At 39.8% G+C, this 19,896-nt stretch overlaps 1 protein-coding gene across 4 annotated transcripts in view; it reads right to left on the bottom strand.

The window, feature by feature from the left end:
- Window positions 1-19,896, bottom strand: part of PIK3CB (phosphatidylinositol-4,5-bisphosphate 3-kinase catalytic subunit beta) — a 189,254-nt gene that overhangs the window by 62,120 nt on the left and 107,238 nt on the right. For 3 of the 4 annotated variants that reach the window (XM_075004356.1, XM_075004359.1, XM_075004355.1), the window contains exons 6-10: window positions 17,144-17,314; window positions 15,953-16,042; window positions 11,171-11,422; window positions 10,203-10,299; window positions 8,367-8,497 (exon numbers count right to left, since the gene is read on the bottom strand). In XM_075004356.1, the coding sequence (XP_074860457.1) occupies window positions 8,367-8,497; window positions 10,203-10,299; window positions 11,171-11,422; window positions 15,953-16,042; window positions 17,144-17,314 (741 nt within the window). The remainder of the gene's footprint in view (window positions 1-8,366; window positions 8,498-10,202; window positions 10,300-11,170; window positions 11,423-15,952; window positions 16,043-17,143; window positions 17,315-19,896) is intronic. The other variant, XM_075004357.1, reaches the window with a different exon arrangement.

The following is a 19,896-nucleotide window of genomic DNA, read 5'->3' on the forward strand; positions in this document are numbered from 1 at the left end:
GTGTATTGGATATTAATGTGTTGACTTATGTTATAACATCAACTAATGTGTATTTTTCCTCTTCCTTAAAAGGGTTTTCATGAATACAGCTAGCCAATTTAATAAAAACAGATTCTGGTCTAGAAAACAATACAGCATGCATAGCGGAGTGCTAAATAACAGTTACCCATGTGAAAAATGCAAATACTAATGCATGAATCCCTAGATTTCAGCATATTTGGCAGTTTGATAAGTTTGAATGGTGTAAATTGGGAGTGCTTTGTTCCAGGTGGGCCTTCAAGGGCTGATTAGATTGGAGGCAAGGCTTTGAGCTGGGCCTAGCAAGCCAGCAGCTTTTATAATAAGGCAGCCACAGCCAGCACTGTGAGCAGCGCCTAGGGAGTTTCCCTTCGAGCAGGAGCCCCATACCTATAGGCTTGTTTTTCTTGTGCCCTTCAAGGCAGCACTAGAAACAGCTAGGGGAACCCTTGGTGGGAAGCAGAAAAAATGGACAGTGACATGTCTACTGAGAAGTCTGCCGTCGTGATCTGCATAGCATGTGCCATGTTTGTTTTCCTCTTGGAGTATAGAAAGAATTTTGTATGTTCCAAGTGCAAGCTCATTGCTATAATGGAAGTGAATGTTAGACGACTTGAGGTGCAAATATCAATCCTCAGGTCCGTCAGAGAAGATGAAGACTTTCTGTATAGAAGGCATCATTTAGTACTGCAAGAATAGCAGGCTGTTCAAAACAAGGAAGAGAACTGGAAACATGTTATCTCCAGGAGAAGAAAAACAAACAATTCTGGTATCTCCAGTTCCAGTGAAGTTAAGCAACCACTTTCAGCCTCTCTGAACAGGTGATACAGTGGAGATAGCTGGGTCAGATACCTCACTGAGAATGGATCAGAGGAAGACCAAGGATTGTAAGACATGGGATGTGCAGTCCTAGGGATGGGGGTTCTATGACCACCAACCCCTAAGAGAAGAAGATGGGAGGTGGTAACTGAGGACTCCCTCCACAGAGGGATGGAGTCATCCATCTGCTGTCCAGACCTAGAATCCCAGCAGGTGTGCTGCTTACTGGGAGCTAGAATCTGGGATATTACAGAGAGTCTCTTCTGAAAAAAAATCAGGCCTGCAGACTATTACCCCTTCCTACTTCTCCATGTAGGAGCTAATGATATAGCCAAGAGCAACCTTGATGAGATCACTGTGGATTACATAACCCTAGGAAATATGATCAATGAATAGGGAGCACAAGTGGTGTTCTCATCCACCCTCCCTGTGGAAGGAAGGGGTCCAGGTAGGGATCGTCAAATAACTGAGGTAAATGCGTGCTTGCATCGGTGGTGTCACAGAGAAGGATCAGGTTTCTTCGACCATGGGATTCTATTTCAGGAACAAGGATTGTTAGAAAGAGATGGGATCCACCTAACAGAGCCGAAAGAGCATCTTTGTGAGCAGGCTTGCAAACCGAGTGAAGAAGGCTTTAAACTAGGTTTGTCGGGGGATGGTGACAAGCCCTGAGGTAAGTGGGGAAGGAGTAAGGAACAAAGTAGGATTCCTGGGTGAAGAAGAGAAAGTGGGCCAATCAGCCACTTCCCTAAGGTGCTTGTACACAAATGCAAGAAGCCTGGGGAACAAACAGGAAAACTTAAGGCCCTGACACAGTCAAAGTAGTATGAGGTGATTGGAATAAATGGAGACTTGGTGGGATGATTCACAGAACTGGAGCACAGTGATGGAAGGGTATAAACTGTTTAGGAAGGACAGGCAGGGGAGAAAAGGAGGAGTTGCACTCTATGTGAGTGAGCAGTATGATTGCTCAGAGCTCCAATACAAAGAGGGAGAAAAACAAGTTGAGTGTCTTTGGGTTAAGTTTAGAGGCAGAAGCAACAGAAGTGGTGATGTAGTTGGTGTCTGCTATGGACCACCAAACCAGGGAGATGAGAATTTCTTCAGACAGCTAAGAGAAGCTTCAAAGTTACAGGCCCTGATTCTCGTGGGAGACTAATCATCTAGAAATTTGTTGGAAGAACAATACAGCAGCACACAGACAATCCAGGAAGTTTCTGGAGAATGTCGGGGAAAACTTCTTGGTACAAGTGCTGAAGAAATCAACCAGGAGCTGTGCACAACTTGACCTGCTGCTCAAAAACATGGAAGAACTAGCAGGAGAAACAGAACTGGGTGGCAACCTGGGCTGCATCGACCCTGAGATGGTACATTTCAGCATCCTGACTAAAGGAAGAAAGGTGAGCAGTATTATACACACCCTGGATTTCAAAAGAGCAGACTTCAACTCCCTGAAAGCACTGATGGGCAGGATCCCTTGAGAAATGAAGGGGAAGGGCAAAAAGAATTCAGGAGAACTGGCAGGATTTTAAACAAGTCTTATTGAAGGCACAGGAACACACCATCCTGTTGCATAGTAAGAAACACAAATATGGTAGGCAACCAGCTTGGTTTAACAAGATAATCCTTTGTAAGCTTAAACTCAAAACGGATGTGTATAAGAAGTGTAAAAAGACAGTTAACAAAGGAGAAGTATAACTATATGGCTGGAGAATGCCGGGCAGAAATCAGGAAAGTGAAAGCACAACTGGAACTGCAGCTGGCAACAGACGTGAAGGGTAACAAGAAGGGTTTCTAGAGGCATGTTAACAGTAAGAGGGTTATCAGAGAAGGTGTGGGGCTTTTATTGGACGAGAGAGGTAACCTAGTGACAGATGATGTAAGAAAAGCTGAAGTACTCAAGGCTTTTTTTGCCTCAACCTTCACTGACAAAGACAGCTCCCACACTATGGTGCTAGACAATGCAGTATTGGAATGTGGAGGGCAGTCCTCGGTGGAGAAAGGAATGAGTTACGAGCTACTTAGAAAAACTAGATGTACACAAATCCATGGATCTGAGTTTAATGCACCCAGCAGCACTGAGGGAATTGGCAGATGCCATAGCTGTGCCTTTGGCCATTATCTCTGAAGACTCTTGGAGATCGGGAGAGATCCTGGATGATTGGAAAAAGGCAAATGCAGTGCCCATCTTTTTTAAAAAAAGGAAAGAAGGACAATCCAGGGAAGTACAGACCAGTCAGCCTTACCTCAGTCCCTGGGAAAATCATGGAGGGGATCCTCAAGAAATCCATTTTAGAACACTTGGAAGAGGGGAAAGTGATCAAGAGTAGTCAACATGGATTCACCAAGGGCAAGTCATGTCTGACCTATCTGTTTAGCTTCTATGATGAAGCAACTGGCTTGGTGGACATATGGAAGTCAGTGGATATGATCTACCTTGACTTCAGCAAAGCTTTTGATACAGTCTCCCACAACATTCTTGCCCATAAGGTAAGGAAGTACAGATTGGATCCAAGGACTATAAAGATAGATAGATAGAAAGCTGGCTTGATGGGTCAGGCCCAATGGGTAGTGATTAATGGCTCAATATCTGCATGGTGGTTGGTTTCAAGTGGAGTGTCCCGAGGCCAGGTTCTGGGGCCGGTGTTGTTCAACATCTTTGTTAATGACCTGGATGAAGGACTGGATTTACCCTCAGCAAGTCTGCAGATGACACTAAGGTAGGGAAAGAGGTAGATACATTGGAGGGTAGAGATTCAGAGTGACCTGAATAAATTGGAGGATTGGGCCAAAAGAAATCTGCTGTGTTCAACATGGAGAAGTGTAGAGGAGTACTGCACCTGGGATGGAAGTATCCCAAGCATTGCTATAGGCTGAGGACCGACTGGCTAAGCAGCAGTACCATGGAAAGGGACATAGGGGTTATGGTGGATGAAAGGTTGGATACGAGTAAACAGTGTGCCCTTGTAGCCAAGAAGGCTAACGGCATACTGGGGTTCATTAGAAGGAGCATTTCGAGCAGATCTAGAGACGTTGTTATTCTCTTCTATTCGGCACTGGTGAGGCCACATCCAGAGTACTGCGTCCAGTTTTGGGCCCCCTAGCATAGAAAGGATGTGGATGTGCTGGAGCAGGTTCAGTGGAGGGCAATGAAGAAAATGATTAAAGGGTTGGAGCACGTGACCTATGAGGAGAGGCTGAGGGATTTAGGCTTATTTAGTTTGCAGAAGAGAAGACTGAGGAGTGATTTAATAGCTTTCAACTTCCTAAAGGGGAGTTCTAAAGAGGATGGAAGGAAACTGTTCTCAGTGGTAACAGATGGCAGAACATGGAGGAATGGTCTGAAGTTACAGGAGAGAAGTAGGTTGGATAATTGGAAAAACTACTTCACCAGGAGGGTGGTGAAGCAATGTAATGCGTTGCCTAGAGAGGTGATGAAATCTCCATCCCTAGACATTTTTAAGTCCCCACTTGACAAAGTCCTGGCTAGGATGACTTAGTTGATGTTAATCCTGCTGGAAGGAGGGAGCTGGACTCGATGACTTCCTGAGATCCCTTCCAGCTCTGTGATTTTACGACTGATTCTACAAATTTCTCAGTCAACGCTTGTTCTTTGAAGATGACATTCTTACATAAATTCATAATTTATTCACCTTGTGCAGTAACTACACCTACGTATTACGGCACCGATGCACCCCAGTCGAAGATTTATAGTAGCAGTTCCCTTGGTAGACTGTGGGTGCGCAGTGATCAACACACGCTGCACACAATGGCTACTGCACATGCACAGCCTGCCAACCCCTCCGTTCCTCTCTGCTTGGATGAAAGACAAAACCAAACCACAGGGAAAGAAGGGTGGGTGGTGGAGCATGCAGGGGGACAATCACCTCAAAGAACATCAGGTACTGCACAAGATGAGTAACCCTCCTTCTATGAGGAGCGTCCCCCGCCCCCCCGTGGATGCTCCCCCAGGTGACTATGGAGCAGTTTCCACTGAAGATGAAGGGAGCTTTGGTGTGTGCTGTAAAATGTTCTAGAGTACAGTATGGCCAAACTACACGCCCATAGCAGCGTATTTTTCTATAGCATAATGTTGTTTGAAGGAGTGCAAAGAAGTCCATGTGGCTGCTCTGCAAATGTCAGCAACAGGGACGTTCTGCAAGAAGGCTGATGAGGCCGCCATTGCCCATGTTGAATGGGTACGAATGGCTTGAGGTGGTTGTTTGTTTAGAGTTTGATACAACAAGCGAATACAGTCGGACATCCACTTGGAAAGTCTCTATTTGGAGATAGAAGTACCTCTGGATCTTTCAGTGGCTGAAATGAAGAGCCTGTTTGTCTTTCTGAAGGGTTGTTTGCTCTGCAAATAGAGGGAAGCACCCTATGAACTTCCAAGGAATGAAAACCATCTATGTTCATCAGATGTATGGGGTTTCAGGAAAAAAATTAATTGCAGGCATTTGGGTTCATTGCAATGGAAGTACGATGGAACCTTAGATAAGAACTTAAGGTGGTGCTCCATCCACACCATATCTTTGTGGAAAGTAGTGTATGGAGGGTCCAGCATCAGAGTGCCTACTTCCCCCACCTTGCGCGCAGAAGTGATTGCCACTAGAAAGGTAGTCTTCACTGACAAGTGTAGTGAACAGCATACCGCCATAGGCTCAAATGGCTTTCCCATGAGTGCTGTTAGGATGACATTTAGATTCCATGGTAAGGTGGGATCTTTGGTGGGCAGGAAGGTATTCTGCAAGCGCTTAAGGAATTGTTAATAGCTGAATGCGTAAAAACCAAAAACCCCTATACTGGAGGATATATGGTTGAAATGGCTGCCAACTGTATTTTTATGGAGCTAATGGAGATACCCACCTTTTATAAATGGGGGCAGTACTGTAGGCTTTTAGAAATAGAGAGGGATGTGGGAAAGAGCTGTAGAGATGTGCATCTCATGGCAAAATGATGCCATTTTTGATAAAACTTTCTCAGATTCTGTGCAGGAGCTGAGGAGTATTTGCTATATTTCAGGTGAGTATGTGCTCACTAGTGGAGTGAGACATCTAGGAGCCATGCCCTGAGGTGTAACTTGTGTACCTCTGGGATCTGATGATCAGATGCTGAGAAGTGAAGGAGGGAGAAAACCTCCATCAGCCAGCCATTTCCATCTGTCATAGGCAAGAGTACCATCACTGTCTGGGCCAGCTTTATTTTAATGTCTGTGTGGAAATGCACACACCGGGGTGGGGGGAGCAGTCTATGAGATAGAGAAGGCATCCCCAAGGAATTGGGGACCCAGTCCTGCCCTTAAGCAATAGAATGGGCATTTGATGTTTAGTTCCAGGAGCAACAAGTCTATGGTGGGATATCCCCATGTCTTGAACACAGTTTTGAGGAAGCACACATTGATCTCCATTTGCAACTGTTGCAGCGACAATGGAGATCATCTGCAAAAGTGCTGACCTTGCCTAGCAGGTAGGTAGCAATGTTGTGCAGGATGCACCATTGCCAGAGTCAGGCTGCCTCCATGCACAGCAAGAAGGATTGGGCTCCTCCTTATTTGTTTTATATAAACATCATGGAAATGCTGTTGGTTAATACCTGTACTGTGTTTTTCTTTATCAGGTGTAAGAAGTGTGGACGTGCTCTATGGACCGTTCTGAGCTCTAGGAGGTTTACATAGAACCTGGATTCCTCTAGAGACCTCAAGCCACGGGTGACAAGTATCAGAGGGGTAGCTGAGTTAGGACTTTTTTGTTTTTGAAGATACAAACTAACAGACAACCTGGAGCATAAACTTTTGTGGACAAAGAACTGCTTCATCAGATGCAGAGCGCTCATGCATCTGATGAAGCGGTTCTTTGTCCACAAAAGTTTACGCTCCAGATTATCTGGTAGTCTATAAAGCGCCACAGGAAGCCGTGGGTGGTGTGTTCCGCAAGGTGAGCTCCCCAGCATTTGTCGTCAGTGTTAAAGTTGGGGTTGGCTTTTGAAAGGGCACGCTCCTGAACGGATTGTGAGATGACAGCCACCAGGAGAGAAGCTGTTTTGACTTTTGGGGGAACGTAGAGTTCTGTTCAAGTTGTGACACTATATGGTATGCATACGGTATGCAGTCACATCTGAAGGGATCTCACATGGAGATGAGCATGTGGGACTGCACATGTTGCTGCTGCTGTGTGTCCTAGAAGCTGCAGACATGTTTTTACTGTCGTCTGTGGGGTGTTCTGGATCTGTGTGACCATGTGACCAGCTCCACAATGGAATGTGACAGCTACCGCGGTGCAGTCCATGAGAGCTGCTATGAACTCCAGCTTCTGTGCTGAAATTAAAGTGCACTTTTTGAGGTTGAGGAGACCCTGATGAGAAAAATATGTGGATAGATGTTGAGATTGTCTTCTAAAAGGACCCTCCTGGGTGTAATCTGAGATGCAGTCATCTAGATATGGGAATATGTTTATTTATTTATTTATTTTTGGCAAATGAGCAGCTACGACATGCAGAAGTTGGAAAATACGTGGAGCAGTGGAGAGGCCGAGGGCAGTACAGTGTACCGATAATGATTGCTGAGAACCATGAACCACAGAAATCATCTGTGTGCTGGAGGTATTGAGATGTGGAAAATATGCATCTTGAAGGTTGAGGCTAGCTAACCTATCTCCCTTCTCCAGGTGAAGGTAACCATCTTGAAATGACATGTGCAAATATACTGGTTGAGGTGGAGAGGAATGCTCAGGAGCTGATACTGGGCTCATAGACTTCTCAATGAGAAAAAAAGTTTCACTTGAAGTGCTCTGGCTTTTCTCATTCTAGCCGTGAGCTTCCTGCAATGGAGACACTTAGAAGTACAGTGTCGTTCTCCCAAGCACTTCACATACTGAGAACACCCATCAGAAACTGGGATGGATATTCTACAGGTCAGGCATCTTTCAAAACCTGGTGATCCATCCACGATGGCAACAGCAAACTCAAAGAATTTTTTTTCTCTTTTAAACTGTAGAATAATGAACAATAACTAAACTACAACTAACTATTAAAACTAGTAAACTATGTAACTGTGAATAGAATCTTATTTTCAAGGGAACAGCTGTGGGTTCCAACTGGTGCCAACTGCAGCAGAGAAGGAACTGAGGGATTGGTGGGCTGTGCATGTGCAGTAGCCATCGAGGTTCTCCACACTCTGCAAAGGGAACTGCTACCATAAATCTCCTGGTTAAGTACCCTGTATGATTGACAAATATGCTTACATGGAAGTTTCCAGGAATGCAACTGTAGTACATGACTATTTAAGGTATCTATAAAAGTTAGAAGTGCAGAGTGCTTAATCAAATCAGTTCACCCTGTTCTCTAAAGATACTGAAGGCAGAGTATAGAGACTTACATATTCCAAGTTTCTTATTTATAATGTCTAAGCTAAAAGGCAGGATAGGTAGGTTTAATCAAAAGCCATTATTAAAGGGAAAAAGGTAAGTATCAGATAGACATTTATATAATAGCAAACATAGCTTCTCTTTATTTAGTATATTATACCTTACCTTATCAAAGGGAGGGTAATAAATAGACTGTTTTGAATATTCTTGAAATTTAATGTGCAAAACCGTTGCATTTTCAGTGTAAGGATTAGTTCGTACTGTTCCCATTGGATTCAACATTTCTTCAAGTTCATCTAAAATATCAAAATATTTCATGTTATAGTACCAAAGGCCTTTGGGAAAGGCAGCAATAATGAGAAACTCTTCCTGAGCTGATTGTATATTTTGGTAATGTTGTTCACAGAGGTCAGGATTCTTTCCTACTTTGAAATGGATCTGTCGTGCAATCTGTTCTTAACATCTGCATGTCTGAAGCCCAAGAGGTTCATCCATTGAAAGGAAGACAGGTAGGAGCCAAGCTCATGATCCCTCCCCTTGTTACTATTTCCTATCAGAGAAAATGGAAGGTGGGCATTCAAAATGCCCCTATATATCATGTCAATTCCTCGCAGCAGTTTCAGCTCCATAGATAAATTTGGTTGCCTTAACTTTGTCCAAGGAGAAGTGACCCACCATCTAACAGGAGTTGTAAACTACTGAAGACAAGATTACCTTGTTTTGCTGAATTGCTTTTCTAATGACAGAACAAGATAAATAACCTCAAAATAGCCAGTTTTCCTCACTGACAGATGGAAAGTTGACTACCATGTGGGACTTGGGAGAGAGCAGCACACTGATATCTTCAGGACTTTGGATGTTCTATTTCTGATTCTGTTACTTATTCAATGAAAACATTTGAGAAATTCAGTTCTCTCATTTTTCCATTGACAAAACAAAACCTGTGCCCTGAAGTTGAATTAAATTTCTTATAAAACACAAATACTTGGACTAAAAAGGGTGCCCAAAACTTTACAGGCAGTTGAAAATGGTTGGGATTTACTTAGGCTATTCTCTGCATTTTGCATGTTCAGCATAAACCACAGCATTATAATTCCAATTTTCCACAAAAAAAGTAACTGATTTGGACAAAATAAAAGGCCAGATCCTCAGCAGTTGTAATCTGGTATTGTCCATTGACCCTCAATCAAGCTAAGCCAATTTACACCAGCTGCAAATCTAATCCAGAATGAACATTGCAGATCTGAAGAGGTGGGTCTGCCCCATGAAAGCTCACCTAATACATTTTGTTAGTTTTAAAGTGACACATGACTAAATTTTTGTTTTATCTTTAGCCTGATTTTTAAAATACTTACAAGATATTTTTTATTAAAAAGAGAAATGAATGTACACATAGCTCTAATTTACCCAAATTCTCTGTAATTTATATAATGACAAGTCAATTAACTCTCAGTCAACAAGAACATGTGGACTGAAAATTATAATAAAGTTTCCTCCTCTGCGATACATAGGTTGCTTAGCAAAACAGTATGAACTCTGGATGCCACATTTCTTTCTAATAAAAAAATTGGCTTGTTATGACATAGGAATTTGAACCAATGAAAATCTAATAGCTTCTTAAAGATTGCAAACCCTATAAATTGCTAGAAATAATAGTCCTTTTAAGGGTCCTTATTAAGTAATGGATAACACTTCTAGGATATAATGGATTTCCAAACAAAATAAAAAAATATCCCCAAGAAATGTATTTTTTGAGAGGATTGAAGAAAATTGTAGAGAAGGTTATGCTAAACAGCAGGGTAAGGAGACTGTATAGAACATCAAAAGGAAAACAGAGCTAACCTACTGAGGGTACGTAGGCATTTCATGCAATAACGTTAGTTCTCTCTTTCCCTATATGGAACAGTGATAATGGCTGGCAAAAACAATTAGTATTCTATTATCCTAAACTAATGTTGCTCGCTCTTTAGTCTCATGAGTTTACAGCAAATCAAATCTTACCAGGAAATGATGTCCAGCTGTGCAGTAAAAGGTCTCCAGTCTTTAACTGTCCTTTAAAATCAAATACCATGGTATTTACCCAGGCCACAGGATAATGCTGTTGAAGAAAAGATGTAACTGTTTAAATGGATCCCAGAAGTAAATATGAAATATTAAAATGGCAAATACTACTTAGAAAAATATAGTCAAAAATTGCTCTTAGACTGATTCAAGGAAGTAATTCAAAACATGCTCAACTTTTAACATTTACTTAAGTTCCACTGTCTTCAGTTTGATACTGAAAATTAAATATGCAATTGTCTGGATCAGGGTTAGATGTTCAACTTTCTTCATCTTAGAAAAAAGCCTTTCCCTGTTCAGAGCTCAAAGATGTAAATATAATTTCACAAATACTATAAATTTTTAAAATCTTCATCTTAAAGACACGTTACAAAGTATTTAAGTTTATGACCTTTTTCTGAGTGAGGAGAAGGCCAAAATGTTTTGTGTAACCCAATAAGAACAGGGATATTCGCTGTGTTGGAAACTCAAGTATAAACAACATAGATCTGAGTACACTTGTACATGAAAACAAAAAACTGATTAGTAAAACGCAAAAAAGAAACAAATGTGAAACTAGTTTTTTTAATCTTTTTTCTTTTAATCTAACAGTAACACATGAGTATTTCAAAATGTGATTTTAAAATACGACCTTTAAAAAACTGTTTTGCTAAAATAAAAGGATAAAGATAGACAGTAGACTTTAATAAGAGAAGGGAAATTACCCTTTTTCCCCCTCCTAAAACAAGCTCTCAGAGACTATGCATTCACAAATATATTGATTTTTCAACTGAGCCCTGCTTCAGTTAAGGGTACCCATGTTTTTCAAGTGTATTTCAGGTTTCCAAGATGAGGAAATAAACGGCCAATAGATCTACAACTCAGTACAATTAAGATGTACAATAAACGAAAACAAGTGAAAGCATTACCACTTTTCCAGCTTTCCTGATGGTCTGGTATTTAGAAGGATTAGTTGTCTTGGTTGACTTTTTAGGTTTCATTTTATCCATTACAGCATAAACTGCAAAGCACAGCCTAGCCATTCTTGGCAAGTCACAGACATTGATTTCAAATTCCAGCGTTTCATTCCAAACATGTTCACTTCTCCCAGATATTTCTGCACTTACAACTGGCTTACAAAGCAGCTCAGTTCCATGGAAAAGACCAGCCCTGACGTGAACCTGTATTAGAGGTGTGACAAAAAGAGTATCCCAAAACATTTCACAAAACTGGAAATATTTACTTAAAAAAAAATTTAAGAGCTGGTTGAAAGCTTTTCTTTGAAACAGTTTTTCTGAAGGAAAAGAAGCCATTTTCACAGGAAACTCATTTTTGTCAGAAAAATCAAAATGATAGCTCCCCTGTTATTCTCCTAGAAGGCTCTTTTCGTTTCATTTTCTGACAGTGTAACGGAAAAAAAGCTTTCCCAAAGGACTGCTTAGGCCAAGCACCATGACTCTGCATTTCAGTCTCCCCTCAGCTCCAAGCTTGGAACTGAGAGCTTGGACATTCAAGCAGGAGAAGGTGATGGACTCTCCATCCATTAAGGTTTTTAAGGCCCAGTTTGACAAAGCCCTGGCTGGGATGATTTAGTTGGGGTTGATATTTCTTTGAGCAGACGGTTAGATAAGATGACTTCTGGAGGTCTCTTCCTACCTGAATCTTTTATAGATTCAATGAATCTCCTACCACTCTCTGAGCAATGAGGAAGGAAGTTCAGTGTTCTTTGGCCCTGAAGATGTATCTGGGAAGGGAGGCTAAGCACTGGGGTTCTCTGTCTTAGTGGCAGCCAAATTCTTGTCAATTTCACAAGTAAACGGGTCTCACAGACAGGCAGTCAAGAAGCAAAAACCATACCTATGAGAAATTTTGCACTTTAATGTTTTGTCCCGATTTAGAATCACATTTTTAAATTTCAAATACCGCCCCCGCAAGGGATTTTCATATCCTGGCCAGGTCTATTAAAAATAGAGGATTATTTATTAACCTAAAGACACAAGTTGTCCAAGATTCTATGTCAAATTTTGAAAGAAAAAATTGCCTCATTTCTGGTGTTCATTGCTAGTGGTATTCAAGCATACCTTGTGTTGGGAAAATGTCTTAGGCTGAACTTATAGTAAGTTAAAAGTATTTGGTTACGTGATGAAAAATGCTGATGGTATTTTATCGTTGCTTTGTTTTTGAGCTAATAAAGGGTAAGAGAGCCTAGAACAAAAGACAGAAGTGGAGCATAATGCTTGAGTTTTTATTTAATAAAAACAGGAAACATCTATTTGTAGATTAACATACACCCAGGTTTTCCTGAATAAAGCCTCTTTTTGAGCATCCTCTCTTTATTTGGAGGGAGGGAAGGATTTTAAAAACAAGTGGACAAGCCCTATAGTTTTGCAGAACAGCCACGCTGTATCTCACGAAGAGTATTGATAGATGCACGGGAGGGACCAGATTTTCCCAGCAAGCTTCAGTTGCTAGATCTCAATTACCCAAGCCCTGGCCCACAGAGAGGTACTGACTGATAATTGTCCCCTACAACCATCCTTGACATGGAGCAACACTGCCTTTTACCTCCAGAGAGTATTCCTGTCATAATTACCTCCTCCAATACTTAGAGAAGAGGAAAGTGATCAGCAATAATCAACAGGGATTCACAAAGGCAAATCATGCCTGATTACTGGATTGTCTTCTATAATGAGGTAACTGGCTCTGTGGATATGGGAAAGGCAGTGGATGTGATTACCAGTCTATTATTTCCTGGGTTGTCCTTCTTTCATTTTTAAAGATGGGCACTATATTTGTCTGTTTCCAATCATCTGGGACCTCTCCCAATCTCTATGAGTTTTCAGAGATAATGGCAAAAGGCTCTGCAATCACATCTTCCAACTCCCTCAGCACCCTTGGATGCAGTAGATCCATCCCCAATGGATTTGTGTATGTCCAGCTTTCCTAAACAGTTCTTAAACTGTTCTTTCCCCACTTAGGGCTGCCCACCTCCTCCACTTACTGTGCTGCCTGAAGCAGGGGTCTGACAGCTGACCTCGTCTGTGAAGACAGAGGCAAAAAAGCATTGACTACTTCAGCTTTTCCCACATCACCTGTCACTAGATTACCTTCCTCATCCAGTAAGGGCCCCACATACTCCCTGATCACCCTCTTACTGTTATCGTGCCTGTAAAAACCTTTCACAATCCTTGCTAGCTGCAATTCCAGTTGTGCTTTTACCTTCCTGATTACTCCCCTGCACTCAGGCAATATATTTGTATTCCTCCTTAGTCATCTGTCCAAGTCTCCAGTTCTTACAAGCTTAGCTTGTGTTCAAGCTCGTCAAGGATTCCCCTGGTATGAGAAGCTGCTTGTCTACCATATTTGCTTTTCTTACTGCACATCAGGATGGTTTGTTCTGTGCCTTCAATAAAGCTTATTTAAAATTCTGCCAGTTCTCCTGGACTTCTTTCCCCTTCATGTTAGCATTGCAAGGGATCCCACCCATCAGTTCTATGAAGAAGTAAAAGTGTGTTTTCTGAAGTTCAGAGTGCGTATTTTGTGGGTCTCCTTTCTTCCTTTTGTCAGGATCCTGAAATCTACCATCTCATGATCACTGCAGCCTGGAACCTCAAGGACAAAACTGAACAATGAGTCCAGCTATGGCTAAGTAGCAAAGTTTTGCCAACATGACTGAGCCTAAGCAAACGTTATGGTCTAGAAGAAGAACAAGATACTGAAATTTGGCCAGTAGAAATGACACGAGTGTATTCCTTATGTTCCTAACATTTAAACTGAAGGTATAGAATTGTACCCCAAATGTGTGAGAGTGGAAGAGACCATCACAAATTGTGGTATCAAAGTTGTGGGGGGAAAAAAATTAAAGAAGCCAGGCTTTAAATTTTAAAAATCTAGACTTCTGTCCAGTCTCCTTGTCAGGCGTCAAATGTATTTTTCGCATGTAGTAGGTGATAAAAAAGCAATATAATAAAACACTGTGCATATATGCATGAATCAGCAAAATCTGAGTTATTACCACAACAACAATAGCAAACTCCTTCGCCGCCTCCATTTGTGAAAAGAAATGACCTAGGTTATTGCGAAATTATAAGAAAGTTCAGGTGTATTCTGTTTTAACAATGACCAAAATTTCTAAAGAAAAAGTGCATTTTAGTCACTCATTAGTTAGAAGCACAGAATCAGGAACATGGAACTATCTGAAGGCAACTTAGAAGCTGCTGTCTTAGTATTTGTGTTTATTAAAAGGCTGTATCTACACCCGAAGCATCTGTCGACAGAGTGCATCTACACACAAAAGGAGATTGACAGAGCAATCTGATCTCTTTACAGAGAGCAGCCAGACTGTCCTTCCCGCTGTCCACAGAATGGCTGACCAGAAGCTCTGCAAACAGAGATGCTTGGTCAACCAGAAGCCCTCTCTGTCGACAGTAGTGTCTACATTGCACTTCTCTCCACACAGGAATTACTCCTCAAATTTTCGAGGGATAACTCTGTCGAGACAATGCAGGGTTCTGTCGATAGTCTGTTGACAGAACTCTGCGTAAGAAGCTCCCTAAGTTATGTCTACAGAAGGCCCCTTGTAGACATAGCCAAAATGAACACCAGGCATTTCAAGAGATTTTTACCCCTGCTGATTCCAGTCCAAGCCCTAAAGATTTAGATAAGTAAAGAAGCTTTGAGGATTTTACTAGCAATATATCATCAAATCTTCTGATATTTACTAAAAACTCATGTTAAGAATGAAGAAATGAAGTCTGTTTTGCTTAAAACTCCATAAATAAAATGCAGACACTTTTCTGACGTTTCAGCCAATTATGGGGACTAAGTTGGACAGTGAATAGTTGCAAGTTACTTTCTGTTAAAAACTCTTGCTTTGGATAGAAAATTTCCTCTTATATTTGTCTGAAAAATCCATATTTTAACCCTAAAATGAACGAAGAGTCAGAGACTACACAATTTGACACAGGACTTTACTACTGATATTAATTGTACACATAAGGCAGCTACTTAAGGCAGCTTATATCAACCTAACTCCCAGGTGTAGGCCAGGCAGTCTATTTTATCTTTAATAGTCAGCCAAACAAATTAGGAAAATTCCTACATTTCTTTTTCAGAGGAAAAGAGGTTTGTAAGATCTTTATGTAATCTTGTGGGATTGTGCAATAAATTTCCATGTGTCAATGGCTTGTGGTCTATAATGTTGCCATCAATATTTTTATCAGAAGTGCTGCTGCAATTTTTTCTATGTTTTGCACATCTAGAAAATTAAAAACTGTATAGATTGCATACGGCATGTGATTGCATAGCAGCATGCAGTCTCGACATCTTAAATAAAATAAAGTTTAATCAGAAATACATAAAATTCTATATCTAGTGTTGAATCAAAAGTGCGTTCATATTTAATCTATGGTTAGATATAAGACAAACACGCCTATAATCACAATAGCTCAATCTGAAGATGCCAAGATGACACTAAACATTAGAAAACCATTTGTATAATTTGTCCCTGATTTTTAGCAAGGTACTAAAGCACATGTCTTACTTTAGGCAGGTAGTAGTGCAACTAGGACTATTCACATGCTTAAATTAAGCATATTGCTTAAGTCTCTTGCTGAACTGGAGCCATTATAAGTTGACATTCAGTAAATACTTTGCAATTAAAATAATCTGTCAGAAGAATGTCTCCTGATGTTCGGCTCTACATTACTTACTTTGGCTGTTTCTTCTGTGTTCAACTTATTACCCTTTAATAGCATAATCTTGAAAGGGTTGCTAAAATCCCATACATTCTGCATCAGTTGCTGCAAGGAAAAACAGAAGGTACAAGTAATTTTTAAAATGCAATTTAGTGATCGAGTATTTTATGTATTAAATACTTTTGCAATGCTCATGGATAAAGCTAAAAATGCATGATTAAATCTTTTAAATGAACAAATATGATTTTTTAAACACCAAAGAAAAATCAAGCTACTAATATTATGCACACCCCCACATAAATCACATCTGGGGATAGAAATATGCCTGGTATGATGGAAGCAGAATATATTCAATACTAGCTTTTGACAATTCAGCATAACAAAATAAAATAAATAAATAAAAGCTATCATATTATTCATCTCACAGACACAAAAGCTGTTTAAAAAGAAAACTTTACAGTAACTATTGTATTACAGAACAGAGTATGTCCTTGTTTCCAGGAATCATACTTAATATAAATTACAATCACAGTGTAAGGATAGCCGTTTGATTAATACATATTGATGCCATTTTTAAAAAAATGCAATTGACAGATGTGATGTTAATTAGTAAAAAATGTTTCAGTGTTTACTGAAATAGCAGCACAGTATGGCAAATCTGCATGAAGAAGCAGACAAGACTGCAGCTGATGTACAGTTGGCATACAGCTGAAGCTGGGGAATCAGCTGGTCTCTCGTAACTTTTTCACGGTTTTCTTGCTCTTCTGGCTTGAGGTAAACATCAGCATCAGTAATAGTGGTGGAAAACAGGCATTGGTTAAAAGAATCAAAATGGAAAGGACGAAGTAAAGGCTAGGCGGCCTCATATGACATCTTGAGAAATAAATAAGAGACTAAGGGCTTGTTTACACTACCTCCCTACTTGAAAGGGAGGATGGTAAGTAGAGTACTGGGAGTTTATTAATGAAGTGTTGCATTGCATATGCAGCACTTCATTAAACAAATTCCACCCCCCCCCCCACGAAGTGCTGCATATGCAGTGCAGCACTTCATTAATAAACTCCCAGCACCCTACTTACCATCCTCCATTTGAAGTAGGGAGGTAGTGTAGACACAGCCTAAGAGAGGAAAAAATACATAAAGAAAAGTCACCAATGGTGTGTTTTATGTTATTTTTATTAGTAAATGTTCTCCATATCAACTTACAGTAACTGTTCGTGTTTTTTTTGGTGGCAGAGGAAGAGGAAAGTTGGATGATTTTCGGTTTATGGCAGCTTCTATGGCAATCATTTCTTGTTCACACATTTTCTTTATGCTGCAACACTCGACTAGTGTTAGGTGAGGAAGAGTCCTGTTCATCACACAGTTACGGATATACTGAAGCCAGACAGAGAATAGTTATTACAAACTAAAATCATAAATCTGCTTTCCTTGTTTAAGAGCGCATTTTAGCTCATGCTGAATTTGACTCTCAAGCATCAGATAATTAATTGAACTAAATCAAATTAAATTTAACATAGCCCCATCTGACATTCTCACACTATGGAAATGTGATTTTGATTAAATTACTAGAAGGTGGCACCTCTGGCTGAAAAAAAACAAACACTCTCAAAGAGCAGATATTAATGGTTTGTGGCCAAATAGAGAGCAGATCTTGTAGGGTCCAGCAGGAGTTTGTCCTGGATCTGTTCAATATTTTAAATGAATAAACTTAAGGTTTATTAATTAGCACAGAGAGTATGCTTATAAAATGTGTAAACACCGCCAAAAAGGGAGGATTTGCAAGCACTTTAGAAGACATGATTAGAATTCAAAGGACTATTAATAAACTAGAGAGGTGGTCTGAAACCAACAAAATTAAATTCAATACAGACGACTCCAAAATACTTTGGAAGAAAAAAAAAAATCTAGTGCACAAAAACAAAATGAGGAATAACTGAAATAATGCTGAAAAAGATCTGGGGGTATAATGGATAAATTAATTATGAGTACTGCATATGATACAGTTTTAAATAAAGTTAATGTAATTTTGGGGTGTTATCAACAGGAGTGTTGCATGTAAGACAGAAAATAATTATTCTGCTCTATTTTGAACTGGTGAGGCATCAGCTGGAACTCTGCATGCAGCTTTGAGTGCCACACTTTTAGAAAGCTGCAGACTAACTGGAGAGAATCCAAGGAAAGCAACAAAAATACTAAGATTCTAAAAACAAGGCCTCTGAGAAAAGGCTAAAAAAAACTGGATATGTTTAATCTTCAGAAAAGATGACTGATAAGTCTTCAAGAATGTTAAGGGCTGTTATAAAGAGAATGGTGATACAATGATCTTCATGTCCGCTGAAGATAGGTTAATCACCTTCATCTGCAGCAAGGGAAATTCACATTAGCTAGTAGGAAAAACTTTTTGACTCTCAGATGCGAAGAAGCAACACACTAGTACATAGCAGAGAACATGAACAATAGTGGATGACATACAGTAAACTTTGATATACAGCAGCCCCGGGACTGGGAGGTTGCCGGATATTCAAATATTTTGGATAACAGAGAGGTGTACCGAGCAATATACAAAACGCTAAAGAAAAACAAGATTAGATATTAAGAAACAGAGTATATTATTTACCAACAGTTGTACTATACACTGTAATCTTACACTGGATTTGCTGTATTTATTTGTATTTACTTTCGCTATACTGTACTTATGGAAAACCTAACTAAAGTTGACTTATGGTTAAAATGCTGGTTATGTGAAAGTTTTGGATAATAGAGTGTCAGACCTGAAAGAGTTTACTATAAAAGCAGAAAATGTAACCCTTAAGACAATTGCCAAGGAATCATTCATGCCCACAAAAAGCAGCCAGGGCCTTCTTTTATTTTATTTTTTTTTAAAAAAAAAGGGTCATGCAAAAGAACCGTATCCAATAAATAACATAACCACAGATGAAGGATGAAATGATCTTGGCACACCACCTCAGGCTGATTTTCAGGGTGCCTAATTGTTTCATACTGGAAATTCAAGTCCCATAAACTAAGCCTCCATATGCCTAACCTGTACGTACTTCTATTCTGATTCTTAAACACAAAAGCAATATTTAATTATTAAAGAAGGAACCAACTCCTTTACAAATATATAAACATGCCTCTTGTCAACAAAATGTTCCAGAAGTCTGAGAAGACTCAGATGAAATCATGTGCCCGTGCAATTAATAAAATGCTGTAGTTTCCCTGGTGATAAACCTGACGTATCTGTTGTTGCTAAATACTATGTAATGTCACAAGCTGTAAAGAAAACAAATTTGAAACAATTATGCCCTCAAATTTAGGTAAACTTCATAGAAAAAAGGTATTAGTTTGCAAACTTATTTGAAACTTCTCCCATTGCCATGCAAGGTGCAAAGAAAGCACCCAAAGTGTATTTAATGAGCTAGCAACTGTGTGGATTAATTATTATTTTACAGGAAGAAAAACAGCCATTGGCATGAATTAGTCTTATAAACTTGAGAGGTATTGTCACCTGATTGACACAATAACCATCCAACTAAAACTGAGTTCATATATTATAAAGTCTCTACTGATGTAAACTTGCAAAGCTCCATTAACACCAGCTGACTAGATGGCTCATTATGCCTGTAATTTGAAGTTGAGACAAACGAAGAAAACTCATGAAAACATTTTAATCTAAAGTAGCATGATTATGGAAGGAAGAGATAAAAAAAGCAGTCATCCTTATTTCTAATATAGTAATGTTTTCCTTATTTTTTGAATCGATAGAATACTGAATTTGGTACTAATAAGATAAAATAGCTTTATGTGGGAAATACATTCTGCTCCTCTGTACTACAATTCATGTTTCAAAATAAATTTCACCATTTATTTTTGTAGTCAACAATGCTTCCAAAATAAATAACCCATAAGATATTCCAATGTAATTGTGAATTAGTTTTTCTTCTTCCTGGGAAAAA

This window comes from Carettochelys insculpta, chromosome 10 (genome assembly GCF_033958435.1).
Source record: "Carettochelys insculpta isolate YL-2023 chromosome 10, ASM3395843v1, whole genome shotgun sequence".
In the NCBI taxonomy this organism is placed as follows: domain Eukaryota; kingdom Metazoa; phylum Chordata; order Testudines; family Carettochelyidae; genus Carettochelys; species Carettochelys insculpta.